Source organism: Melospiza melodia, chromosome 1 (genome assembly GCF_035770615.1).
Source record: "Melospiza melodia melodia isolate bMelMel2 chromosome 1, bMelMel2.pri, whole genome shotgun sequence".
Lineage (NCBI taxonomy): Eukaryota > Metazoa > Chordata > Aves > Passeriformes > Passerellidae > Melospiza > Melospiza melodia.
In genome coordinates this window covers 43851518-43879365 of record NC_086194.1, presented here as the reverse complement: position 1 = coordinate 43879365, position 27848 = coordinate 43851518, and the positions used below count along the sequence as shown (strand labels likewise).

The 27848-nt window shown below is 38.1% G+C and overlaps 1 protein-coding gene across 1 annotated transcript in view; it reads left to right on the top strand.

Moving 5' to 3' along the window:
* The first annotated feature begins 368 nt into the window (after window positions 1-368).
* Window positions 369-27848, top strand: part of MRPL3 (mitochondrial ribosomal protein L3) — a 28914-nt gene continuing 1434 nt past the window's right edge. The window contains exons 1-9 of the mRNA XM_063155806.1: window positions 369-466; window positions 3071-3249; window positions 4073-4164; window positions 4946-5044; window positions 8941-9040; window positions 10908-10968; window positions 18320-18428; window positions 20120-20197; window positions 21214-21291. Of these exons, the coding sequence (XP_063011876.1) occupies window positions 384-466; window positions 3071-3249; window positions 4073-4164; window positions 4946-5044; window positions 8941-9040; window positions 10908-10968; window positions 18320-18428; window positions 20120-20197; window positions 21214-21291 (879 nt within the window). The 5' untranslated portion in view covers window positions 369-383. The remainder of the gene's footprint in view (window positions 467-3070; window positions 3250-4072; window positions 4165-4945; window positions 5045-8940; window positions 9041-10907; window positions 10969-18319; window positions 18429-20119; window positions 20198-21213; window positions 21292-27848) is intronic.

The window sequence follows — 27848 nt, the reverse complement described above, 5'->3', positions numbered from 1 at the left end:
GGTGTTTGCCAGCGATAAACCCCACCAGCCGCTGCCATTTTCCCGTTTTGGACACTCGTGTGTGTCTGAAATCTCAGGACTTCACTGCCTTGCGACTGGAACGCAGGCAGAGGAGCCATGGCAGGGATGGAAGGGCTGCGGGGGGAAAGGGGCCCGTGGCTATTTCTGCACGTCTTCGCTCTTGGGTGAGGTATTCAGAGCAGCTCCATCGGCCACGGGTGCTGCAACCCACGCCCACGATTTTGGGGCGATTCGGGAGGTTTTTTGTCACTCTGGAGCTCGCCGCCCGCGGGGCGGAACTCTGTGTCCGGGGCAGCACGGAAGGTTTCCAGCGGCGGACGCGGCGGGGCCGGAAGGCGGCGCGTCTCCGCCGGGGTGGCGGCATGGCGGGCTGGGGGCGGCTGGCCCGGCTCGGCGGGCGCCTCTGGGCGGCGGCGGCGGCGCCGGCTCCCGCTCCCGGACACAGGTAGCGCTACGGCTGGGAGGGGAAGGGGCTGCTCCGGGAGACGGGAGGGAAAGAAGCAGCGGCAGGAACAGCGGGGAGCAGAGCGTGGTTCCGCCCCTGTCGCAGCCCCGAGGTCGTAGAATGATAGAATGGCCTGGGTCGGAGGGGATCTTGAAGGCAATCTAGTTCCACCCCACTGCTGTGGGGGGGGGACATCTGCACCTAGACCAGGTTACTCAGAGCTGCATCCAGCGTGGCCTTGAGCGCTGCCAAGCATCCACAGCTTCTCTGGGAAGCAGTTCCAGTGCCTCACCACCCTCACAGCATTCATTCCTTATATCTAGCCTAAGCCTACTGTCTTTCAGTTCGCACGCACTCCTCCTCGTCCTGTCACTACAGGCTCTTGTAAGTAATTTTGCCTCGTCCTTTCCAGTAAGTTCCCCGTTCAGGTGCAGGAAGGTGAGGGGCACTGAGCCGCCCTTTTCCCTCGGCCCTGGCGCCGCCCTTTGGAGAGAGCTCCGTGTGCAGCCTCTGGCAGCCCTGGAAGCTTTGTTCGGGGTGCCAGGGTTACTGCCGGGGCATTCCAGCCTTAGAAATAGCCCCAGCCTGCGTGGGAGTTACGGCAGGACAGGCGTGTTCGCGTCCAAAGTGTCTTTGCAGCAAAGTGAGCGATTTGACCTGCCGTGCTTGGGTCACCTTGGCCCGCCGGCCACGTGCGTGCACTGCCTGTACTATTGAATACTCCTTTGGGCATTCACTGCCTGTACTATTGAATACTCCTTTGGGCATTCACTGCCTGTACTATTGAATACTCCTTTGGGCATGCACTGCCTGTACTATTGAATACTCCTTTGGGCATGCACTGCCTGTACTATTGAATACTCCTTTGTACATTCACTGCCTGTACTATTGAATACTCCTTTGGGCATGGACTGCCTGTACTATTGAATACTCCTTTGGGCATGCACTGCCTGTACTATTGAATACTCCTTTGGGCATGCACTGCCTGTACTATTGAATACTCCTTTGTGCATTCACTGCCTGTACTATTGAATACTCCTTTGGGCATGCACTGCCTGTACTATTGAATACTCCTTTGTGCATTCACTGCCTGTACTATTGAATACTCCTTTGTGCATGCACTGCCTGTACTATTGAATACTCCTTTGTACATTCACTGCCTGTACTATTGAATACTCCTTTGGGCATGGACTGCCTGTACTATTGAATACTCCTTTGTACATTCACTGCCTGTACTATTGAATACTCCTTTGGGCATGGACTGCCTGTACTATTGAATACTCCTTTGTACATTCACTGCCTGTACTATTGAATACTCCTTTGGGCATGCACTGCCTGTACTATTGAATACTCCTTTGTACATTCACTGCCTGTACTATTGAATACTCCTTTGGGCATGCACTGCCTGTACTATTGAATACTCCTTTGGGCATGCACTGCCTGTACTATTGAATACTCCTTTGGGCATGCACTGCCTGTACTATTGAATACTCCTTTGGGCATGCACTGCCTGTACTATTGAATACTCCTTTGGGCATGCACTGCCTGTACTATTGAATACTCTTCTGTTGAGTTGCAGAGGATTAGGGAGCAATCAAGCCTTTTTCAGCCCTCATGACATTATGGCAGGACACTGAGCTGTTCAGCAGTGTTTGTAGAATCAGAGAGTTGTTGGGGCTGGAAGGGAGCTGAGGAGCCAAGTTCTAAGCTGAGGTCTCAGTTCTTTCTCACAGTGTGACCAGCCCTGAGGTCAGACCACGTTGCTCAGGGCTTTGTGGTTTTGGGTCTTGAAAGCCTCTAAGGACTGAATCTGCACAGTCCCTCTAGACCCCAGTGCCAGTGTTAGATTGTCTTCAGGCTGAACATTTTTTCCCTTAGGTCAAATCTGAATCCCCCTATTCAGTTTTTAGCACTTCTCTTGCTCTCCTGGTGTGCACCTCATGACATGGCCTGCCTCAGCCTTGTCAGTAGCTTTCTCAGAAATTATTCCATGCCACTTGTGGATGGGACTTTGCATTTCTACTTTATGGATTTCATTGGGTTCCTTGTTGGCTTGTCCCTCTGGCTGGCAGAGGGACCCCCTTGGGCATCATCCTCTGCTCCCTTCAAACATAAGAACAGTGCACTCATCCCTTGTCAGAGGCCACTGAAAAAGATATTGAGCAGGACAAGTTCCTGAATAGGCTCTTGGGGAGATCTGCCTGTAACTGGCCTCCTGGTAGAGTCCAAATCATCAGCTGTGACTCCTTCAGCTGATCACCCAGCCAGGTTTTTGCTCTGCTGATGGCCCACCCATCCATGCCATAACATCCCATCTTGGATAGAAGGATGCCACAAGAGATTGTTTTAAAAGGTCTTGCTAAAGTTAAGGTAAGCAGTAACTACTGCAATCTCTGTTCATGGATCTAGCTGGGGCTTTTTATCTTAAAAGGAGTGGTTGGTTGGTTGGTTGGTTGGTTGTTGCTTGCTCCCCTTTGGTATAGTTCAGAATATTTAGTCAAATGGCAGATAATTAGGTGTTTTATAAATTTGAGGTAAAATACATGTTATGAGACACTTTTTGTACTGATAAGACACTCAAAACCTTTTCCCACCTCTGGAAAGGGGTCAGCTGGGCTTTGTAGTCAGACACATCAACAGTTCAACGTGGTGGCACGAGCATCTTTCTGAGGAGAATGTGGAGTTCCTCAAGAAGATAACTGCAGAGGAGTACAAAGCTCAGACAGCCAGCAAGCTGTGCCCTCTGAAAGATGAGCCATGGCCACTGAATAAGTGGACACCAGGTGAGAAAGTATCTCTTCTGAAATACCTGTTCATGCTGAAATTAATACTGTTGTTGTGTTGTTGAATTCAGTAACATGAGGATTGTGTCTTGTGAGGTATTCTCCTTTTGGCTTTCACATCAGTCACTCAATAAATCCCCTGGTAGATAAGTAAATGTAATACATCAGTTCTCTAAAAAGCATTTAAAATACTGCAAGATGTTAAGAACCTCTAAAGACCTTTAGGTTCTTAAGGATAGTTTTTAGTCCAGCTCTTGGCCCATCCCACTGCTCTACAACAAGATAATAAATTCAGAATTTGTCAAAAAAGTCTCCTTAGAGTATAAAGTGTATGAACTTGAAAATGCTTTTGTGAATATTGCTGGGTGGTGAAGAAAAAGTGAAATATAATACATCCCACTTCTGGTCTGTGATTAGAATTTCTTATGGACTAGAACACAGAATTAAGTTTTTGAACTTTTTAAAGGGTCACATAATTTGTGTGGCATACTTGACAGGTTACCATTGCAAAGACTGGGGTGGGAAGGACCTCCTACAACAAACTTTTCAATAGTTAGTTTAGCTCTAATACATGGACATTGTATTTTGAAAAAGAAAAACTAACCAAAAGTAGTTGCATTTTCTATCAAACACAACTGAAACAGATAGAACTTTACTGCTGGTGGGGTTAAAAACCCCCAGCCCACCTGCAAGGATTTAGTGATGTTTTCTTTCCTTCACCTCCTTAGGAGAGATCAGAATTCATGGGACTTTGCAGATTATTGTTTGAACTCCTTCAGTTATTAAGTGTGAAGGTGCATCCATGTTCTGTTTTGATTTACAGATTCCATCAGAGTTGGTGTTGTTGCAGTAAAACTGGGAATGATGCCAATATGGACCAAATCAGGAGAAAAACACGCTGTCACACTACTTAAGGTGAATTAAACCATAATGAATTTAATCCCCTATAATGTATTCAGTTTGTAAAGCAGCTGTTTCAGGGAAAAGTGAAACTTACTACTTGTACAGGGTGGGAAATCCTGAAATAAAGTGAAGATCATCTCTTTCACTCCTCTGTAGTACACCACGCCCGTTCTGTTTATATCCATCCATACTTTCCAGGAGTGCTCTGCCCTGCTGCCCCAGCTATTCAGATGCTGCAGAGTTGTGAGTGGTGTTACCTAGGTGATGCAACAAAGCTGGGGTTAACTATCCCACTTCACTCCTTTTCTTTTTCCACCTGCGGGCATGTTTGGATTAGTTTCACCTTGGTTTCTGTGCCCTTGTAGCCCTGAAGCTGCTTCTTCATATTCTCTGGCAGCTGCTCTTGTGATGAAGCCTTTTGCTGCGTGGCTGCTGCCACAAGAGGAGCCACTGCTGTGAAGGCCATCAGGTTTACAGGGCAAGGCAGCAGGAGTCTAAAATGGGGGCTCTTATTGTGTGCTTTGAATGCTTACAATAGGGATTTTGCAGATCTTGTGTGAAAAAGATGATTATAATTTCTAGAGCATTTATGAAATCAGTTTGCGTTCTACTAATTTTGTTTTCCTGAAATAAGCCTTCAGTTCATTGGAAAAGCAATGTCAGTGGTAAAAACACAACACACTGTCTTACTTTTAGACTATATCTTCTGTTATAAAAACAGAGACTCACTTTGCTGTTTTGTTGTTTTAATGTATCTGCTTATGCTCAGATGAACACTTTTTCTTTTCTCTAGGTCCAGGATTGCCATGTTTTAAGATATGTTTCAAAGGAAGAGTCGGGTGGAAAAACAGCTAAGCTGCTTGTTGGAGGCAAAAACGTATCTCCTTTTTCTGTAAGTGAAGCACTTTGGGTGTCACTGTTGGAATAGTTGTTTCTGTTGTGATTACACTACAAAAGTAGCATAAGTAGACTTCTCTGAAAGATTTCTTGGCAGACAAGCGTGCTTTGTAATTGATCTTTTGTCACATTCACCTTTGCCATTTCCTAAAGTGAGTGTAAATTCTTGGTTAAGAGAATAGCCAGAAGAACTTTCTGAAAGTTTTACCTGTTAATTTTCTAGGAAAGCTGTGGGTTTAGGAGTTTGCTTTGATGTGCAGTGTCCCATGCTGGTGAAAGCATTTGAAGGATCACTAGCAGTGGAGAAATGTGTGTTCTTTGTGTCTGTGAAGATGCAGATGAGATGAGGACTGCAAGATACTTCACTTATATACTAATACACTTCAGGAGCCTGTTGCAAACTTACTCAGCTCCATCAATTATTTACAACTTAGTGGTCTGGCTTTCTCTTCTGTACCATCTTTTTAGCTGTAGTTCTGATTTTTCCCCAGGTCTGTTGACATTGTTTAGTTTGCCTATAGTTCTGCTGATAAGTAACTTTAAGACTTACCTTTTCAAGACTTACCTTTTCAAGACTTACCTTTTCAAGACTTACCTTTTCAAGAAGATAGCTTCATGATTGTAGCTCATCAGCTCATCATATGGCTTTGTATGCCATATCAAAGCCACTCACTTCTTTAGACATCCCAGTTGCTTTATGTGGAATTCCCAGATATCTTCAGTGGCTGAGGTTGTCTGGCAGAGCTGTCATTCCCCAGGATGAGTTAGAGATCAAGCAGGAACAAAGCATTCCCTCAAAGGATGTTTCTGTGATGCATTATTTCTATGAAATATGATTTTTCAATTCTTGCCATATCCTGACACTCATTTGTCTGATTTGGGCAAGTAAAAAAATCCCAGGGCTCATGACGACTAAGCAGATTATCTCAGTTCATGATCATGGCTTTTTGAGAGCATAGATTTCCATTTTTCAAACAGATGGTTATCCCAGGGCCTCAGAATTATTCTGTGTACTTGTTTCTGCTTTAGTGGAGGTAAGAGAAGGACCTTTTTTCATTTGATAGATCTGTTGGGTTTTTTTGTATATTCTGCTGATTTTGAACAGACTTATACTTCAAGGTACCATTCATTTATTCAGTTGGTTTAGGCCATATTTGACTAGCACAGCTTGCACTCTTCAGGTGTCTATTCTGTCACTTCAGTCCATTTACACCTTCCAAGTATGACATTTTCCAGGACAAATGACAGCTGTGTTTTTTTTCTTTCCTCTTACTTCAGTCTAAGACATGCAAGAGTCATGAGAATAATGTTTTCAAGTTGTATTTTGCCCATTAGACTCCTTAAAGTTGATCTTTTCATTAAGATGATGTTACCAGTAAATCCAGTATGTTGTCAGAGTAAAAACATGCCAGAAGTAAGGAGATATGAAGAAAACTTCTTTTTGAACAGCTCCTGTGAAAATTTCTTCAAAGCAGAACTATGGAAAATGTCAACTCAAGGACTTTTTAGTAGTGTGAGTTATGTTCAAGACTTTGTTTGGGCATAACTTTTCCCAAGTTAGTGGCTGTTAATTTATTTGAACTTAGACTCATTTTAATAAAGAAATTATTTAAATATTCTTTGAGCAGTCTTTGGTGAGGTCCTGGCCTGAGACTGATTCTGGGCAGATTTACTTGTTAAGGTGCTAAGAAGTGATGTATTTCTGTGATTTAGCTGCAAGTTTGGATCATTGTTTTCCTATGTTTATCAGCCTTTTTATATGTTTCTTTTCTCTCAGCAGTATCAGAAGTGAGATATAAAAGAAAGCTGAATGATACTGTCTTGTATTAGCATAAGCAATTTCTCTTGTTAATTCCTCATAGGAACATCTATCTTTCTCAGATTCCTCACATCTACTGGTTTTTAATGAGTTCAATCAAAAGATTCCTTCAGTAACTTTTCTAACAAAGAATTTCCTGCATTTCTTTGGAGTGTCACATTGCTTTAAAACTGATAAGGGCTATTACATTTTTAGCAAGATTCATTTTTCCTTTTTAGCTTGATGTATGTCACTCTGTTATAAGTGAACAGCTTTTTCATGATTTTTTAATGCAAAATTATGTTCAAAGTAAGCTCTGTCAATGCTCAGACTTTTTTTTTTGTCAAAAATAATTTATATGCTTCCTTTAAGTGATGGCATATCAATAATTTTCCATTGATACTGGAAGGTATTGTTGGTGTTTTTAAAAATAAGGAACATCTGAGAATTCACTCAGTGTTCCTCTCTTCAATATTGCTTTTTAGGAAGGGTTTGTAAAGACTGAAGTGTTTTGTTTGTAAAAATACATCTCTGCCTTGGCTGTTTGAAGAGGAGGTGCTGTTGCAGTAGAACAGTGCAAGGGTACAGCCTAGAGTAGGACTCTTGAGATACAAGTGAATTTTACCCTTTGACTTCACCATGCTCTTCTTCAGCTGTGGTTTCTCTTTCCAGCCACCCCTGCTGAGCACGGGGCTCCCCTTGCTGTAGCTTAAGGCAGCAGTTTTACATAACTGCAAATAAAGGACTGATATACAGGCACTTAGTAGGAATTCCACATCTTTTATTTTTCATTCTTACATATAGTTCTGCAGATTAATACAGGGTGCTTCACTGATCCCTCAAATATTTGTGGTCTTAGGAGAGGTTTTGTATGTAGTTGATTCTATTTTTTTAAAGGTATTTGAAGTATTTTGTACTGTGACCTCAAGTTAAGAAATGTCTTGGGAAACATTTTTCACTCTCAGAGACAGATTTGTGAACTTAAAATTTCTGGGTTTTTTTCTAAATCAGAGATCTTCATCATCTTGCTTCCTCATTCCTCATAAAACATCCTCTGTTGTAACACTTTACGACAAATGTTCAAAAACAAAAGAAAGGGCAACATGCAGATTTTCAAAACTGTTGTCAAATACACTAAGTAACATTTTGTAAATTGCCCACGTTATTTGGTCTTAAAATACACAAAATAATTTTTGAGAGAGAGGGAACTGCACAGGAGTTTTGAGAAGCAGACCTCAGAGATGAGATTATCCAAGTGTGACAGTATTGTTAGATGCTTAAATTACTTTCTATCAGAAGCCATTTGAAGGAAAATCAGCTGCATCTCCTTTTTTTTTTTCCTGTGGCCACAATTTTCCTGCATCACTGTTTCTGTTGCTTGGTTTTGTCTCAGTGGTCTGCTGTTCTGTGAGATGTCTTGCTTAAAACAGCTGAGAATAATTTCAAGTACTTTAAAATGTGTCAGACTCATCTGAAAGCAAAATCTCTGCTTCAGTAGGTCAGCAGTGTTTTGACACTGAGTGTACTTGCTATATCTTAAAAATACGTGGATCATAAACTCGTTGTTACTAATTTTTTTCTTTTTTTGCCCAGAGACTCAACATTTTCTTCTATGGAAATTTAAGCATTTCTAGAAGTTTCTGCAAGACAAGAATTTTGTTTCTATGTTTTTGTTAGTTAAATAAATTACATTTTTCATTTGGTGTGGAACTAAGTCATCAGAGGCTTTGAAAAAGAGAAACTACTTCTAAATTACTACAAAACTCCTTGTAAGCCATGAAAAAAAAAAAAGTAGCATCTGTCATCTACATTCTAAATGATTAGTTTCCCTCTTCAGATTTTTGATATCCTCATATATCTCTCATTTTTATTAGGTAACTGTAGGGTAACTACTTGACAGAAAATAAAAGGCAGACATTTATTTATTTTTAAATAAACTTTATGTAGAGAGAAAATGCAAGCCTGAAGATGAAATTTTAGTATGATGTATCTGTTTCTCTGAGTGATGTTGACAGTCTGTAATTGTTTTCTGTGCTAGGTTGATTCTTGAGTATTTTAAGATGACTTTTTTTTATGGCTGCTTTTTGTTGCAGAAACCAGAGTCTGCACATGAAATTTTTAGAGAAGCTGGAGTGCCACGGAAGCAGAAAGTTACAACATTTAATGTAACAGATGATGCCATAATTAAGCCAGGTAATTTTTTTGAGCTACTGAGTGTTATGTGCATAGTAATTTAGCATCTGCCACTTGTAGACCTGAATGAAGTTATGATGTGTATTTCAGTGTTTTTATAGAAAGTGATGAATTCTTTGTCATTAAGCACAAGCAAACTTTTTGCGTAGGGAAAATCAGAAGATGAGTTTTAGTTTTTAGTTGATGAGATGTAGGATTTTTACTTTTTCCAGGATGCTATGATTCCACCTATGAGAAAATAAATCCAATCCAAATTTACTCTGAACATTAAGTTAAGAAGTAAATGTCTGTAACCTTGACTCACTTATTGGGCATAAATATGGATACAGTTACAGCAAGTTCTGTGTTTATCCTTATGTATAGGGACACAGTTTTGTGGTAATGTTTCTCAGGACCCTGAAATAGCAGTTTGAGTTTTGTTTCTTCTTGCTGCATTCAAAAGTAGGACAAAGTCTGCTTTTTCTGTTTTACAGCAAAGTAAAACACACTGAATCATGTTTATAACAAACATTCTCACTAAAAATCAGTATTGGAAGTTTGTTGATCAAATGAAAAGTTTAACATTTCTGAGGTTTTATTAGGTAGTCTATTTAGGTTGCATTTGTTTTGTGGCTTTTGGCAGTTACAGGTGTTTTCTGAAGAATTATATAGAGTAAGAAATTCTAATGTATTGCATCTTCATTGCCATTAGTGGAGCTTTTTGCAAGACCTATTTAAGACAGTGCAGTAACTGATAAAAATCAAATCTGACATGATGAGGAAGTCTGGACTGATAAATGGAAGCAATAGTTTGAGATAAAGCAGAATTGCAAGTTTTTGATAAACTGGTTTTGCAGTGTGTGTATTTTGTACATAACATCCTTTATGTGCATGATTTTGTGTCAGTTGGCAGTTATCCAAATGTGTGGATTATGTAAATATAACATGAAATAATATAAAAGTTTTTATGCTTGAGACTTATGAGAGGTTTACATAATTTCAGTTTGCATTCATACAGATTTTAGAGAGCATGGAAGCAATTGAAAAGACATGAAGCTATTAAAATTTCATTTTCTTAATGGATGTATAACAGACGGCAAACTGAAATATGCAGCCACATGAGTCTTCAGATTAAAGTTCATTTACGATGAACTAAGTTATCAGTTTTGCCTTGTTGGCTTTTTTTAAGCTCCTAATGAAAGAATATTTGGGCTTGGATAAAAAAAAATCACTGAAGACAAAACAAATCAAAAATTAATATTTTGATACTGCAGGTACTTAAGGAATTTCTGTAATCACAGTGAGGTGAGTGATGTCACTGACCTACAGTGCCACTGTTTCTGCTAAAGGTCAGCATGTAGACAATTCCCCAGTGGAAGAAGCTGTACTTTTCCCACAGACTTCAGTTTGGAAACACTGTGTCTTCATAGAGGAAGTGTTGCAAAATTTCCTTTTTTTTTAACCCCATTTTTAATAATAAATGGGGGATTGTGGTTTGTTTGGTTTTTTTGTTTGATTTTTTTTTAAACTCTCCACCTTCTGAAGTGTTAGTAGTTCTAAGTGCAGCATATTCTGTTTTCTTGCTAAGCATATGTATTATGAGACTTAACTAATTGGGCACTTTGGGCTTTGGCAGTGTATGAAGGGCAATGTATCTGAGTAAAGCCTTGACCCTTCCTGCTAATCTGAAATTGGATTCTATCCTAAGATGTGTGCTTAAACAGTGAACACAAAGCATCTATTTCAGTCAGTGAGGTTGATAAAGAAGAACAAATAAGATGTAAATAACACGTTCTGTGACTGTAACCTGCCCTGGAGGATGATGACTGGGTAGTGGTTTGAGGATTTCAGCACTAAGTTGAACATGATCTCTCCTTTTCTCCTGCAGGTACTCCTTTGTATGCTGCTCACTTCCGCCCCGGGCAGTTTGTGGATGTCACTGCTAAAACGTAGGTGCCTGAGGATTTATCATGTCTTAAATCTCACTCAAAGAACCTGGCTAACTTTTTTTCCCTCTAATTTGGCTTGATCCTGTGGCTCACAAAAGCTGAAATACAATTTCAATAGTAGTGACAGGAGATTGACGTCCATTCACTCATTGGGTCAAAAATACCAAGTTATGTTTTGGATGAGGCTTCCTCTTGCTTTTGAACAAGGCTGGTAGACTATTGATACCATTGAGGCTGAGGGCTGCCTATATTGTCTCTCACATGCTCATGATTAGCAGGAGCAAGGAGATACTTTAATACAGTATCTCTAGTATGTAAAAATGCTTAAAGGTATTGGTTCCCAAAAGGACTGCTTAATTTTAATTTGGTGAAGAGATATGCAGACTGAAAGGATAGCAAAAAGGTAGTGAATACATTTAGCAGTACAACAGAGCTGTCAGATTCTTTTTTTGTTTGTTTTCTCTTGCATTCCAGCTCATGTCCTTGCCAGCAGTGGCTAAAGATCTTTTACTTTAGTGTGGGAGGAATAATTTCCTCTCAGACCACTGTGAATGCCAAATGAGAGCTCAAGTAATAGGGGGTGTTCAAAAGAAAAACTGGCATCCCGTGGCAAAGACTGGTCCTGGCTCTTGTTGTACATCTGTGATTTCCCCTGACCAAGAGAGCTCCTGTCTGCATAATTCAGTGTTGTGATACAAAGATAACATTTGCCATTACATGTTTTATTCTCTCTGCAATGGAGATGGTACCCAGCTGCAGTTGTCTCACATGTAGGGAGTAATGCCTACAAATGTCCAATGCAGTTCCCAGGATTTTGTATACATGGGGAAACTGACCATATCAACAGAGCTGAGTATGCAATTCTAATAGAACTACACCTCACTGCATTTGTGAGGGCACACTACTAAGAAAAACAATTTAAGGAATTGATTGGAATTAGTATTTTTTCCATGTCACACTTTCTTATACATTTAAGTCTGGCATATTATTCATTCTGCTTGTAAATTGCATTCAGTGAGCATCCTGTAAGAGACCATAGCTTGTTTGCAAAACAAGGCACATGATCATTAGGAATACAGTCATTTAATGGAGATTAAGTGTCAGCCTTTGTTAATTCAGAAAAGCTTTGCTTTTCCAGGAGCTTTTCCAAGAACTAGGGAAGGGATTTTTTAGCAGTGTAGAAGATGTTGGTAAACAGCTGCAGGTGATTGATTTGTATTGCTTTTAGTATTTGAAAATACTAGCAAGCTAAAAATGGGCTGGGTTCTTGGTCCTGTTCAGTGAATCCATCCTAGATTGCCATTTAGTATTTTTAATATGTTTTCTCTAGATATTTGTATGATCCCATTTCAGAAATTAGATGTGTGTTTGTACTGCTGATTTGGTAGCATATTTCTTGTAATCCTTCTGTAAAGGTGAAGGAAACGTTCTTTAACTAAAGAGAAAGGTGAAATGGGTTTTCTGTCGGTGTGATTCTCTAATCATTCCAGTCTTTCTGTATCAAAAATTTTTAAGCCTTTTCTGTAGCTCACTCACATTCTGATTTCTACTTCTTTGGAATGCTTCATTTATCATGTTTGCTTACCTCCTGGGCAAGAATTAATTATATTAATTAATATATTAATAATATTAATTATATTACTACATTTCAGTTTTTTCTTCTATTGTTTTGTTTTCTACCATGCAATTTCATCCAGCAAAGTCCCATCCAACCTGGGGAAGGACTTGGAGGGAGGACCTGGGTCTTTCTGTTTCAAACCATTATGGACTTGACAGTAATTCCGGAGACATGCTGTCTATAAAAGTTTTTAGAAATACATTTGCATGAATATGTACTTTACATTTTTGAGTTTGACAGTAATTTTGCTTTTATTGGAGGAAACTCCAGAGTGTACAGTGTTAGAAATCATGTGGATGAAAATAGCAGTGCTGTTGATAGTAGCGTGATTAATTGTAATAAGTCCTTTAAAAAGGAAAGAAAGAAAACAAACGTTGCCTCAGTGAGGAGATAATATAGTGGGATATAAAGGATATTTTAATCTTTTACCAACTTTTAATTGTTCAGATGAGCAAAATATCCTTTTGTATGCTTCCTTCTCCCAAAATGCAAATAAAAATATTCTCCTTATATGTAAGAAAACTTCAAATTTCATTTCAGAAGTCTTGGGTTAGCCTCTTCATTTGGTTACCGAAATGTAGGGGGTTTTTATGACTGTCTTCTTTTAATCTTTTACAGGAATGAGAGGGTTGAGTTAAAGATTTATGTTTGCACTGTGTTTTTATTTCAAACTTCATAATTGTTCAGCATGGTATGGGTGGCTTTTAGGACTGAGACTGGGCAGTGTGTCTGCATGCTGTCAACCTTCTATAGTGCTGAAATATTTTCCTTAGTACTTATTTTCAGCAATTTAAAAGCTCAATCCTTAAGTTTAGCCCTGCTAAGCTTGGAGCTAAAATGCACAACAAAATCTAGAAACACCTCTCTCACAGGCTGCAGCTCTGTGACCCCACCTTGAGTATTGCATCCAGCTCTGTGGTCCCCTCTAGGGATGGAGCACCTCCCCTATGAGGAAAGGCTAAGGGAATTGGGATTGTTCAGCCTGGAGAAGAGAAGGCTTCAGGGTGACCTAATTGCACTTCCAGTACCTGAAGGGAGCTTGTAGGAAAGATTGAAAAAGACCTTTTACAAAAGCATGTGGTGACAGGACAAATGGCTTCAACTGAGAGTAGGTTTGGATTAGATATTAGGAAGAAATTCTTTACTGTGAGGGTGATGAGAAACATCAGAAATGTTGTCACTCCCAAGAAAAAGCCAACAGTAGTTTTGTTGGAAAGTGGTGAGTCTGGAGTGTTTATGGTTTATTTAAGTTTTGCTCTAATCGCTGTGTAATCTGAGCCTGAATCAGAACTCTCCGTTTGCCCAAAGTTATCTGAGTAAGTAGTTGGAATACTTTTCCCCTGCAGCATGGAAATAATGCTCTTTTAAATTAACTACATTTGAAGAGTTACTAGCTAAGTAAATTGTTGCTTAATTAGAGTTGCTTAATTCCCGTAGCTTTCTAAATGAGAGTTCTCTCATTACGTACTGGCATTTTTCTTGTATCAAATCTGGAAAATGAGGGTTTGTACAAAATTAGGTGCTTGACCTCAACACCTGCTTTCCTGCAGGTGAGACCAGAACAACTGTAATTAGACTCTGGTTTTAACTCTGCAGAAAGATTATTTTTCTTTTAACTCTTGCATGTCCTAGTTTTTCATATCATCATTTCTCCCTGTGATTAATTTGTGGGAATCAGGTAATGCTTCACTCAGTGAAGCCGAGTAAATTAGGTCACTATATTGCATCTGTTGAGGAACAGGGGCATTCTGCATTTCAAATCTAGTTTTATACGTCTCATGTATGTGGGGTTTTGTGTTCAGATATGGTGTCTAATGTTAGAACATTAAAGATGTATAGCCCTTGATTCAAACCAAGACAACAGGTAGAAGATGCCTTAGCATGATACCACAACAGGGTAAGTAGGATGTCTAACATTCTAATTCAGCATAGGTTCTTGGTTTTCATATTTCAGGTACTGTAGCAAAATCAATTCTTTCTGAGTGGATTCTAGTAATTTATTCTGTTAAGTTAATATATAGTAATGGATTAACATGCTGCTTTGACAGACCTTAATGTTTTTTAAAAATCTCAGCTGGCTTCGGTTAAGTTAGAATAATTACTTTTCTTTTATCAGTGATCCTTGTGAATGTGTTCACATATAGTAATTTTTAAGGAGGGCAAAGAGGGCAGTTAAACAATTTGAAATTAAATGAATGATATTAATAGCTGACACCTGGTGTCTGTTCAGAAATGGACAAGAATATAATTTGCATAATATTCATTATTTTTGTCAGAATAAAAAGTTTAAGACTGTACAATACACTGTATAAACTCTTCTCTGATTTTCCATAATATGCCTTGAACAGCATGCATCTTCTCTTCCTTGTTTATATAAGATAAATATTAGTTTCAAAAGCATGTTGCATTTCATACAATTGGAAGTTTGTAAAGTGTTTGCATTAGAAATACAGATAAATTGTGGATCCTGGAGAAAATGGACTCATTATATATTTTTTTCATATAGTGGAGAAATCCACCACTTGTCTGAAAACAGATCTTATTCACATCAACTTAGGCTGGAAAAACACTGTTCTTTAGAATGCTTGAGGTAAATTGCCTGAGCTACTAACTGCCTAGTTGACCAGTTCTAAATTTTATTATAAACCAGATGTTAGTAGGTCCTTACTTTATTTTAGTCTTTGCATTCAGTCTAGATAATCTTATTCTGTTCTTACTCTGTTTCCAGGTTTATTTCAGATAGAACATGAGTCAAATAAGAAATATACACGGTGTAATTGTTTGCCTTCTTGACATGTGTGACAAAAAACATTGCACATTGTTTATTCTTTTTTAAAGTAAAAAACTCCAAAATGAAAAAAAAATATAGCTGCTTTTTTAATTATTTCAGTCATGATGGCTGTGTCATATTAAATAGGAAATTAATGTCAGGAAGTTCTAAGGTAAAGTGTCCTTGTAGGTAATGGAGTGATTTTTACAAGTCAGAAATGAAACTAATCTGAAACATTGAACAAATATGATGAAAACGCCTTGATAGATAGTAAAAAAAAATAAAATATGAAAATAAAAAGTATAAAATAAAAATGAGAAATTTAAAAAAAAGTATAAAATGCTCTTAATTTCAGTATTGCAATATCTTTCCTTGCCTTTAAGCAGAATATTTCAGAGACTGAAGATTTGTTTTTGTATTCCAGATAAACAGATGGAGGAGAACTTTCAGGTTTACTGGAGTACTCTTTTTTCAGTCTGATCACACTTTCTATAAAGTTCCTAAGGCTTCAGTGTTGTAGAATCTGAGTCTTTGTTCGCAGAAAATACATGTGTAATTAGAAGGATCAAGAAGCGACTGAGTATTCTCTATTGCGTGAATCATTTAACACTAACAACTCTATCTTGTAATATAATCACTTTTTTGAAGTTATCTTATAATATTTGATGTACTAAACTCTATTAAAAAATACATCTCTTGCATATATGAAGTATTTGTGTTTTAAATTTTTTTTAGCACAACTGACAGTATTCTAAATTGTTCATGTTAAAAAATAAGTAAGTAGAATGAAATATTGAAGTGATTTCATGACATCAGATTTATTCTTCTTGGCTAAGTTTGACAGTAGTGTTTACTTTTGAAATGGTAGTTTTCTGTGGTTGTATGGTTTTCTCTGAATTGCAAGGGCATGTCTGCAGCTAAAGAATTTATCATGCCCCATCATTTAAAGAGAGAATTTATCTGCTTGCTCTGTTGACTGCACACCTGCAACCCACTTGCAGATGGTTTTGGAGACTTTGCTAAGTGAATCTTCCAGCTAGAGATGCCAGAAGTAATCTGCTTGGAAAACATGGCCAGTAATAGGTAGTTTAAAAGAAAAAAATAGCATTTTGGCAGAACAGATATGAGTTTTCCTATAGCTTAGTTTCTGCATGTATTTCACAGTTACTGCTCCCTAGCAGTATGAAAACAGAAAAACACAAGTTTAGAGCCTCTCTTAAAGTGTATTTTTCAACCTGTTTTTTACTACTATTGCTGTTTACTACTGCAAGCTTTTAAAGTAAGCTGATTCTATCAGAAGATGGTGTTACAAAGCCTTGCATCCTTTGGATTCCTGTCTTGTCTTCCTAATCCCAGATAACCCAGGTCATCCCTCCTGCAGGTGCCTTCATTCAGCTTCCTCTCATGGCCCCAGCCCCCTTCATATCTTCATGTCCCCCCACTGTCTGCTGGCCTGGCAGGACTTGTCTTGCTGGTGACAACTACTTGCATGACCAGCCAGCTGGCAGTTCAAAGGAAGATATCACTGCTTTAATTAAGTTTTAGCTTTTCCTTAGCTCTAGGTAAGGAGCAAAAAATACTCAGGAGCTTCTAACCAGTAACTCCTTTATTCAAACAATTACACGTTTCTTTGCCAGATTTAACTGGGCTTGTCCCGTAGGTTCTGAGCAGGGAAGACCAGGAGACCAGGGGAAGACCATGATTGCACAGCTCATGTTCCCTTATAATTCTGTAGCTTTAGAGAGCCCTCCTTCATGGCTATTTTTGACTGGGATTTGATATGTTCAAGATAACCAGGACAGCAGTTACAGGAGAGTTGAATCAAGTGAGAAGAGGAAAGAATCTACTTTTCATTAATGTTGGTGTTTTCTGTGCTTGTGTGTTCACTAGTTTTTCATGGCAGTGCTGAGCAGGGAGTCAGCCAAGTGCAGTTCCTGCATAGAGTGTGCTCATACCCAGTTTTATTTTAGATACAAAGTGCATATATATTTTTGTTTTTAATGTGAAGTGCATTAGCAGAGAAAGGATTTTTGAAAATCAGAGGAAAAGGATGCTCTTGCAAAAATCATAGAATCACAGGATATTCAAAGTTGGAAGGGACCCACAAGGATCACAGGCTCCAACTCTTTAAGTGAAAGGCCCTTACAGGAGTGGAAACCACAACCTTGGCATTAGAGGCACCATGCTCTGACCAACTGAGACAGTTTCAGGTTAAATTTAATAATCAGTGCAGCCATAAACGCTGTGGTCAGACTTCTGCTTTTGGACACAGATAATGCCAGTTTAACACACACTTAATTCAGCTTTTCCTTTGTGCAGTGGTGATTTTCCCTATTGAATCTGTCCTTGCAGTAAATAGAGAATTTCAAAGCCAGTAATGCTGTGGCTCAAAGATGAAGGACATGGACTCTGAAAATACATTTTATTTGATATTGTGTTTTAGAGCTTATTTGTTGGATGAGTACAGATCAAGGGAATTACATGTCATTATACCCAAAGTTGCTCTCAAGGGATGAGTTTGTTGTATGGAAAAGAAATGTTCCTTCTAAGTAGCCATCCCTTCCCTCTCTCGATGCTTAGGGCAGATATTAAGTTGTGGTATATGGTATTATTTGGGATTTTGACTGGGTTTTTGTTTGTTTGTTCTGCTGCTCACTTGGTGACAGATGCATTATGGTAACTTTTATTGAGGACAGTCACAGCAAAGAGCATTTTATGTTAGTCTTCTTGCCTGTTTGACTCTTCTAGTGCTTCTTATTCTGTAAAGCAGTCTTTAAGCATTGTACTAAAATATGTTTATGGTGCAAAGTACAGATTTTTATACCATGTTTAAGTATCTTTTTCCCTAAGCTGAGTGTTGTTAAAGGTAAAAAAATCATGAGCCTGCCTGAAATTGTTGATTATTGCTAGAAAGCTTATGTCTGACTAACCCGGGTTTGTTTCCTAATTTTTTTTGTTTCCAGAATTGGTAAAGGATTTCAAGGTGTCATGAAAAGGTGGGGATTTAAAGGTCAGCCTGCAAGCCATGGCCAGACAAAAACTCACAGACGACCTGGAGCAATATCTACCAATGTAAGGACTCTCATTTCCCATTAAAACATTCTTCATTGTTGTTACAGCAGCTTGCTAAAACTGAACAAATGTACAGTAGCTAGCTGCCACTTACTCTGTGCTAGCAGGGAATCCCAGCAACAATGGAAGTTCAGAATCCTGTAGAAGGAGCAATGCTGTTCTCTTAGGCCTTGATTTATGAATATTCTGTATTGCTGGTAAATGCTCATATTTTAACTGAGCTAATTGGCATATTTTGTAATACAGTGAGAGAAATAGTCTTAATACTTCAAAGAGAGTTCTAAGAAGCTTTTATCACAGCATTTATAGATTGGAATGGATTTGCTTGATATTTTATCCTGCAGTTATTGTACTGTTCTTTGGAACCCTGGTTGCTTTTATCACCTTGCCTGGCATGTGCAGCTGCATAATGAACTGATCCCCATAATTTAGTGGGGAATTATTCCCAGAAGTGTGTAAGCTTCTGTGCATTTCTAAGCAGAGTACAGAGTCATATTTTTACATTTCAAACTATAAATAATATTAGTATAAAAGCTCTTTGAGCAAGTTAATTTTAGGCTTTGTCTTATAAAGGCTGTACAATATTTAGACTGAACTAAGAAGAATATTTTGCAAACTAATTAAGATAAACTGAGTCATAGGACTGAACATGAACTGTCTGTAAATTTCTTAGAGAAATTAAAATTTAAAAAAGGATTAATAATGCTTAAGGGAATAGTAAAAGCAAAAAGGCAGCAGTCAATGAAGTTTGAGTAATTGAGAGTGTAAAAGCATGTGTTACTGATTTATAGTTCTCAGTTTCAGCTGGCAGAAGAATTCTACACCTGGCACTTGTTTTCATTGAAGAATGTAAATATTTGAACGCTAAACACTATTTTAGCAGATGGTATTCATCATTACAAAATAACCCCTTTTCTTTAAATTAGAATTTCCTAAGTAGTAATGCGGCATGTAATTTCACAAAGTATATAGAATGAAAAATGGTATTGGAAGTAGATATGATGGGAAGGAAACAAAGTGAAAGGATGCAACAGGGGAAAAGCAATGCCTTGATACTACTTTCCCGTCTAGGGTTGGCTATCTCAGACATTTTTGTAATCCAGGACTGTTCAGTAGAAAATAGTCTCCCTAGAACTGCATTGCAACTGATTTCCTGAAATCATGATTTCCACAAGAATTAAGAAATGCTCCAAGAAACATTATGAATGTTTAACAGAGAGGTGCAGGATACAAATCCTTTCATAACAGTGTAGAATTGAAAATTACTGCACTTATTCCTGCCTTTTTTCCCCACCTTTGTTGTCCAGTTTATGCCCAGCCAATCAAATTTGAGTACAGAAACTAAGGAATATTGAGGAATGTAATTAAAAATTCCACTCTCAAGAATACACGTTAAAAAAGATCTGATTGACATCAGTGTAAAAACTTTTTGATTGGGAGAGGAGAGAAACTACAGTGTGTGTGTGTGTGTATATATATGTATGTATATATATATAAATCTTGTGATTGTGGTCAAGTATTTCAGAACACATGTAGAGTAAAACCTAACCTCTGGCAGGAGGTATTTAAAATGCTTATCAGGATTAGATTTTTTTGATATTATATACTTTCAGCCTTGGAAATACCAGCATATTTTCCTCTGGTGTACCTCTTGCAGTTAACATGGTGATTTTGGCCTTGTTTTTATCTAGCAAGCTGCCAAAGTTTATCGTGGAAAGAAAATGCCTGGTAAAATGGGTAACATCTACAGGACATCTTTTGGATTAAAGGTGAGTTCTGGCTATACCAGTGTGTGTATAAGTTGGTGGCATTGCCAAGCAATGGTGTTCTGTCTGCCATCTCTGCAAGAGTCCAGACAACAGCATTTGAAGTAAGCAAACTGGAAATAGCAGAGCAGCAAATGTGTTCTCTTGTTCTCTTGTGGGTTACAAATAACTTATCTGAACATCCTTTTGTGTTTGTGGTACCCTGAAAACTGGGATTTCAGGTGATGCTTCCACATCCATTGTGTTTTTCCTTATGTCCCTTGACTTCTGCCTTTGAAGAGGGAGAACAATCAGGCTTTTGGTCACTTCAGTTAATGTCTCCATGCCTGTTCTATTGTTCACACCCAACCCAAATCTGACTTGTTTGAAGCTCTGACTTGGTCATGGCCTTTCACTTTCATGTGCAAAAAGGGGGTCATAGTTTCTGTCCTGATTCTGATTTGTGCATAGCTACAGTGGCTCCTGAGCTATTAAAACTGCTCTGTCTCTGAAGGCAACCTCTGCAGTTTGCACAAAAAGCATTTTGACCTCTAGTTTGCCAAAAAGTGCTGCTGTTGTTCTCAGTTTACTATAACTAATTTTTTGTAGCAGAAAATGTGTGTGTTCAGTTGAGCACCTGATTGAGTTAAGAAATTAACATATGGTAACAGGAACATTTTCACAGGGACATTTGTTTGACTTTGTCACCTGTGATGTTTTTCATCTTTTTCAACTTATTGCTGTTAGAAGGAAAAGAGACCTAGGAGCTTTGGTTGGTGTTACACAGAACAAAGAGCTGCTTTGCCAAATACAGTCACCAGCCCTTTAAAACTGTTTCAGCCTCTTGCATAAGGAAGCTTTGCACCCAGAGTGGCGTGTGAGTGAATTCTGTGGCAAGTTTAGGCCTGTACACAACATTTTTCTTCCCCAGGGTATCACAGCTAATTACTCAGCCTGGGCTTTGCTAGACTTCTTGTAGAACTGGGAATAATCTCTAAACAGGACTCAATGTTTGATTTTATTTTTTTTCTGTCTCCTAGGTGTGGAGGATCAATACAAAACATGACATTATTTATGTAAATGGGTCTGTTCCAGGTCACACCAATTGCCTGGTGAAGGTATGTTTGCTACTTTCAGTACTGGTATTAGTGACTCCTAAGCTCTCTACAAATCAATCTTCAAATGGAAAAACAGTGGTAGGATGCAATTTATATTTCTTCTGAGAAACCTTGTACTGTTGAATCAAAGGGCAGTGGAATCAGTTGTGTGATAGAGCGTGGTCAGCAGGGGCAGAGAGCACTGAATGGCTCAGTAGGGCACTCTAAATGGCTCCTCCTTAGATTTGCACCCACGTATCTTAGGATACACCAACACAGTTGTTGAACCCTGTGATAAGCTGTGTTCATCCCCTTTGAATGCCAGCATGAGCCTGTAACATGGTGGTGAGGTTTCCAGAATGTTATTTAAGTGTTATATTGATGAACAGACACACAGCTTTAGAGGTTATTTAAGCATTCCCATACCCAGTAGCAGTTACATTTCCAAGAAGCAGTTGAGGCACACAAAGAGACAGCTGGAGTTCACAATAAAGATCCGAGTTCCCTTTGGAATCAGTATAAATGTGCCAGTGGTATTGTCTGTGGCAATCTGCAGGGTTAATTGCAAATTATTTGTATATTGTTTCAGTTTTCCGTAGACAGTCTTGAAACAATGAGAAGGCTGATAAGTATTCTTATGATGTAAATAATTCACATCAAAGCAAAAAAAGGGCTTTTCAAGGGTAGTTTTCAAAGTAGAATTTTCTTTGTTACTTTCTTTCTACTTATATTCTACATACCTGCAAACCACTTACTTGGAGGAAGTTGTTTCCATTCTGACTGAATAAAGTGCAGGGTATCAAATGTCTTTGCTGTGAAGGACTATGATGAGTTTGGTATGCCTGTACCTCTATATCTGAGAGTTTTAAATCCTCAGAAGTACTACAGGGATTTAAATGGTTCAGGACTTGAAAAGTATCTTCTATTTTACTGTAAATATCTGGTTATTTTGTCTCTTAGTTGTGGAGCAGAACTTTACAGCTACTGGGCCTGTGCACAGCAACCTTGCTTTCAAATAGGGTTTTTACCCATAGAAAATTAGTGTTTCTCTCACTGCAAAATAAGGCTTTTTTTCCTGGGCAAAGTATCTCTTAACTGTTTTTATTTTAATGTCCAACCCAAGCCTGGGGAATAGATTACACATTTCTCTTCCAAATGTAGTGAAAATTGGTTTAAGAGATGTCCAGAAAAAGTTTTCAGGACAACTTCTACAAAATTACTGGGTGGGACATCAATTACATAGAATTAAGAACATGGTTTGAATGGCTTTTCATCTGTATATTGGACTGAATGACCTTTTCTTAACAGTGTTCAAAGTATTTTTTCCTAATCCTGAGGCATGAACCTGGTTTCTCAATGTCAGTCTGAAATTTAATTAAGTGGGAATTTATTTTAGGATGTTATTTTTAAATAATAATGTGTGCATACAAGCAGCATAATGTAGCTGAAAAATTGAGAAATGTTTGATGCCCAGACTGTATTCTCTGATCTTAATAGTTCTCTTAAGCAAGAGTTAATTGTTGAAAAATATTGTGCATCTTGTTACCTTGGTAATGCCATTAAAATCCACACTTGGTGGCAAATGCAGGTACACATCTCACATGTTTTATCTGTAAGGATGCAACATCTTATGAAGCCACTGAGACTGAGTACAGTGCCTGTTTTTACCAGGTTATAACTTTTATTCTAACTAGACTCAATAATCTAATTTTTATTTCTGATTTTAAGTGAGTTAAGAAAACAAACATTTATTACACACCTGTAATATAAATTGTTTTTTAAAACAAAGCTCTGTGTGTTAATACTGCACATTCTTATGTACACCATGAAGATCCCATTCAAACAAATCATTCTTCCCTTGCTGATCAGACCTTGCACATTCTGCTTGGAAAAGAACATACATGGGAAGAATAAGGCTTTTCTTCCCATAGAGCTCCTTGCTTAAGATAACAGAGTATATGAAAGATTTTGGACAAAGTGCTCCGGACTCAAATTTTCACCACATTTTATAATAAGTAACACTGTATGAGGTAAAGACACAGCAGTAGGTATCACTGCTATTAAGAAATAGGTCTCCCAAAATTGCTTTCAGTCTTATTAGGAGATTGAAGGCAATATGTAGTAAGCTACATTTCATTCCAGTTCCCTGAGCTGATGGATCCATTCTGTGACTTTTTCCTTGCATGAGCCATAAGAATTACATTACATTCATTTTTTTCCCTTATTTTTTCAAATACATCTGCAAAGAGTAGAAAAGGCTTTAATTATAAAATCAGGTAAATTAATACTATTTGGTTCTCTGATTTCTGGGGGGTTTTTTCTCCATTAATCTTGCTGCACTCATCTGTAGTGGTTTTAGCTTGCCTTACACCTTTCTTCCACAGTGCTTTCTTGTTTGCTTATAAACATCGACTTCCAATATATTGTTGTATATTTGTTTGGATCTGTGGTTGGGGAGAGGAATTATGGGATATTAGCTGCTGTAATTACTGTTCATTCCACTAAATACCTGCCTGTAATAAGTAGGAATAATGTCTAGGGAATTTGAATCCATCTGTCTTTGAGTTCCAGAGTGAAATATTGCATAACACTTCCCTCTTTGTGTGCCTCCAAGGGGAAGGCATTTGTGTTCAGTACCCACTCTGTGTTGCTTGGTAACCATTAAAACCATAGTGCACCTTTAAAGCATATATTTATTTTGTATGTTGTATTTTTGGAAACTTCATGCATCAGCACTCTATTCAGACAGAGATGAAGCACTTAAATTTTTCAAGTTTTGTTTTCAGCAGAATAAAATTACAGAATACTAGGATTGATGGATTTCTGTTTTTAATTAGAATCAGCTTTCATTTGATATTGCACATTGAAGTATGCAGGTAAATAACTGACATCAGTAGTGTTTCTAGCCAACTGGAAAATGAATGAAAAAAGCTTACATGGATTTCTTTCTCAATTGCAAGGTGTGATAAAATTAAGAAACTTTAGGAGTGTGCTGGAATGCACAGAGTTCTTCTGTTACAAGAATATCATTGCAGAGTAAGCAATTGTGAAATTTGTGTGTTGGGCCTGTCAAGATTGCCTACCTCAGGAAACATCTATGTCTTTCTGGGGTACCTTCTTAGATCCCAGGGCCTGTAGTTACCATCTATAACAGCTTTCTCTTTCTAAAGGTGATGGCTCTGGATTGCTCTCCCAGGTGTGTTATCAAAAACTGCTGAACTGCTCTTTTGTCATTCAAGAGAGATGCACAAGACTTAACTCCCTTTTTAAGTAGATGCCTTTTAGTGGAGGGTGATACACTATATTATAATTCACGATGTTATACTTTGTCTAGGATAGTATTTTATACCTGCCCTGATTTTAAGTCACCTGATTTTCTTAGGATATGCTGTGTTGATCACTTTAAATATATCTTGTAGTGAAGGCAGAAATTCTGGCAACTCTTGTAGCCCATAGGAGTTGCTTTGCAAGTTGATACTGAACTGAGCTGTTTGTATGCTGGACCTGAGTCCAATTGAAGTATCCAAGTTGCTTTAGTATGATGTTCCACTTGAGCTAGTAACTTAAGTTTTGACATTCCCTATTCTTGTTTGGCTCTTTTTTTTTTTTTAAAGAGAAGTAGTGATTTGCATCCTACTTATTTTGTATCACACTTCCCAGTGTTACTGTGCTGTGTTGCTAGTTGTTGATGCCTGGATTGGGTGCCCTCTGCTCAAGTTGAGGACATGCAGGCATAGTGTGGTGCCTTCAATTCTTTCATGTTCTCTGTCCTGTGCGTTGGGCCTCATTCATAGAGTTGTGTGCAGGTTTGGGGGGGATTTGTATGGCTGGGTTATTTTTTAAGACAAAATAAGGCTGGTAAGAAATGGATATAATTCTTAGATTCAGTTTTTATGTCTAGCTTTAAAAATAGACACCTTGAGAGCTTATTTCTAATAGTTTTCTATATTTAAACACATTTTTATACACAAATAGCTTGCATTCTTTGCTGTGATTGCTAACACAATCACACAAACACAGCCTGAAGCCCTGTTAAACTACAAATGTGAGTTGTGATTTAAGCATCAGTTTTTAACACTTGTTTAAGACCACATTAAGCCTTGTGGTGATAGATTTCTGAGTTTGTGTTTGTTTATACTACCCATTACACTGTCAATATAGGGCACATATATAAGTGCAGTTTATTAATTGTCTGCAAAACCCTTTATGACTGTTCTAAAGATTTAGTGACCCAACCAGCTCCAATTTCAGCTTTGTCTAGTATTTTTCTAGATAAAATGACCTTTCAGAGAATACACTGTGGTGGTTATACCATCATCTGTATATAACATCTATCTATTTATAGTATAGTCTACTGTAGTATTTGGTGCTATTAATATAACAGTTAAGTAAGGCCAGCATTTATTATATGAGGTATATAGCAAATACTTTCATGGATTGCAGTAACAGTTTGGACTATGAGCTTGATTCCTTCTGGGGATGAGAGCCAAATTCACTGGATTTTCATAACACAGCATGAAAACTTACTCCTTTATTAGGGGGATGTTCTCAGGAGGTTACCAGGGGAGCAGGAAGAGCTGTGCTGGGTCACCTGCACTTCTGTTCTGTGAACGTGCCTATACAGACAAGTGTAGCTGCTGCTGCTCCACACCACTGAACCTCTTTATACTGCTGTGACATTATTGCTCCTGTATCTCTTACCTCAGATTACTGAAACCTTTGCTATGCTGGGCCCTTCATAAATGTAAAGGGAATAATTAAATAATTCTCTTGAGAAGACAGATAAATGTTTTTTAGCAACTAAAACAACCATGTTTTAGTTGCTAATCGATACTTTCAGGTGTAAAACGAAGTTGAGTTCTTCCTTTAAATAGGATAATACCTGATAACAGAGTACTATCTCACTTCCTTAATTTCAAGGAGAAAGAGTTTCATTTAGTTTGGTAGTGATGCTCTAAGATAACACTTTTTTACTTGAAATTGCATTTGAAAGCTGTGAATGTAGAGAAAGATGGGAAAAGCGTAGAAGTTTCACCAGTCAAAAGAAATACTGCATCAATTATACCAATAAAAAAAATTACCATATCAGAAGAAGACAATGTTAACATCAGATGTGACCTGTGCTTCTGGGATCTGTCAAGCTTCTGAGGAGCTTGGAAGGGGCAAAATGAAATAGTGTTGTACTCCTCTGGTTGCAACAATGGTCTGTTGGAGCTGCTTCATGAGAATCTTAAAACTATTTTAAGAATTCTCCATATCACACTGGAGATACTCTGTCCAAAATGCCTCTTGGCATTAATATGTAATTCATACAATGTTACGTCTGGACAGAAATCTTAAATTCATTTAAGTAAACTAATGCAGGACTGAAGTTAGACTCTTGGATTTTCCTTCAATTAAGAGCAGATGTCTTACTGCCAAATCCTGTCTTTAGAAATTGTTTTAAGAAGTAATGGAAAAAAAATAGGAGGAAAACAAACATTTCAATTCCTTTCATTTTCTGGATGTCCAGAGCAATGACACAGCCTATATGTAACAGCACATACTATTTCTTGATGAAAATAATCAAAAATAACAAAAAGTAGACATGAAAACATTTAAATAAGATATACATGAAATGAGTAAGTTATCATAAATAAAATCATTTCTTCTAATCTTTCTGATGCTAACTCATGTAGGGATCATGAGGGGTTTTGCTGTTGACAGAGAAAGCTTTTGGTGTATAATAGGATTAGAGAGTAAAGGAGAAATTAGCGAGGAAATAATAGAAAACCAGTGGAGCATTTAAAATGGGGTTTGATGTAGCAAAAGAAACAGCCACAGTGTATTGAAAGGGAAGGATGACATCCCTGAAGATGCCATCCTTCAGGTGACACTGCTGAAGCTCTGACTGTTTCTTCTCACTCACTGTTGCAGCAAAAGTCTGTGGACTTGGACTTCAGTCTGGTTCATTGCAGCTAGATTGCAGTGTAAATTGGGAACTACTGGTCTGGTAGTTCACAAGGCCATAGAGAACTCTTGTACAGAAGAGCAATGTTCTACTTGAAAAGCTACTTAGCCATCCTAACCAGTGCAACACATTGAACCCCTCATCCCCTCATTCTTAGCAAAAGGCTTTCTTCTGTTTATCAAGCTTGCCCTAAAAAATATATCGGAACGTCAGATTTATTGTATGTGCTATCTGCAGGAATCCTCATGGATTTTGGAAAAGGTTCAAGTAATAGTAGATATGAATTTGGTAAATACAGTGCTGTCAGAACAGAGCATTAAGTGGGCATAAAATTTTTTTAATTTAATTTCTGGCATAAATCAGAACTGTCCTATGTGAGGTCTTTGTCTAGCCAAGTAAGAACAAGCATCCTGTTCTTTAAAACCCCACCAAAAACTAAGAGTAAGAGCTTATCTTCTTTCTACTAAAATTTTGTCTAATCTATTTGCACTTTTTTTTAAAATCCACTTGAGTATAGTGCCTGAAGGGGATTATTACAGCGCAGGAGAAAGATGATATGTAACAATATAGAAAAGAAGAATTTAATTTTAAATCAAATTTAAGAATTTGTAACTCCTTTTTTTTTTTA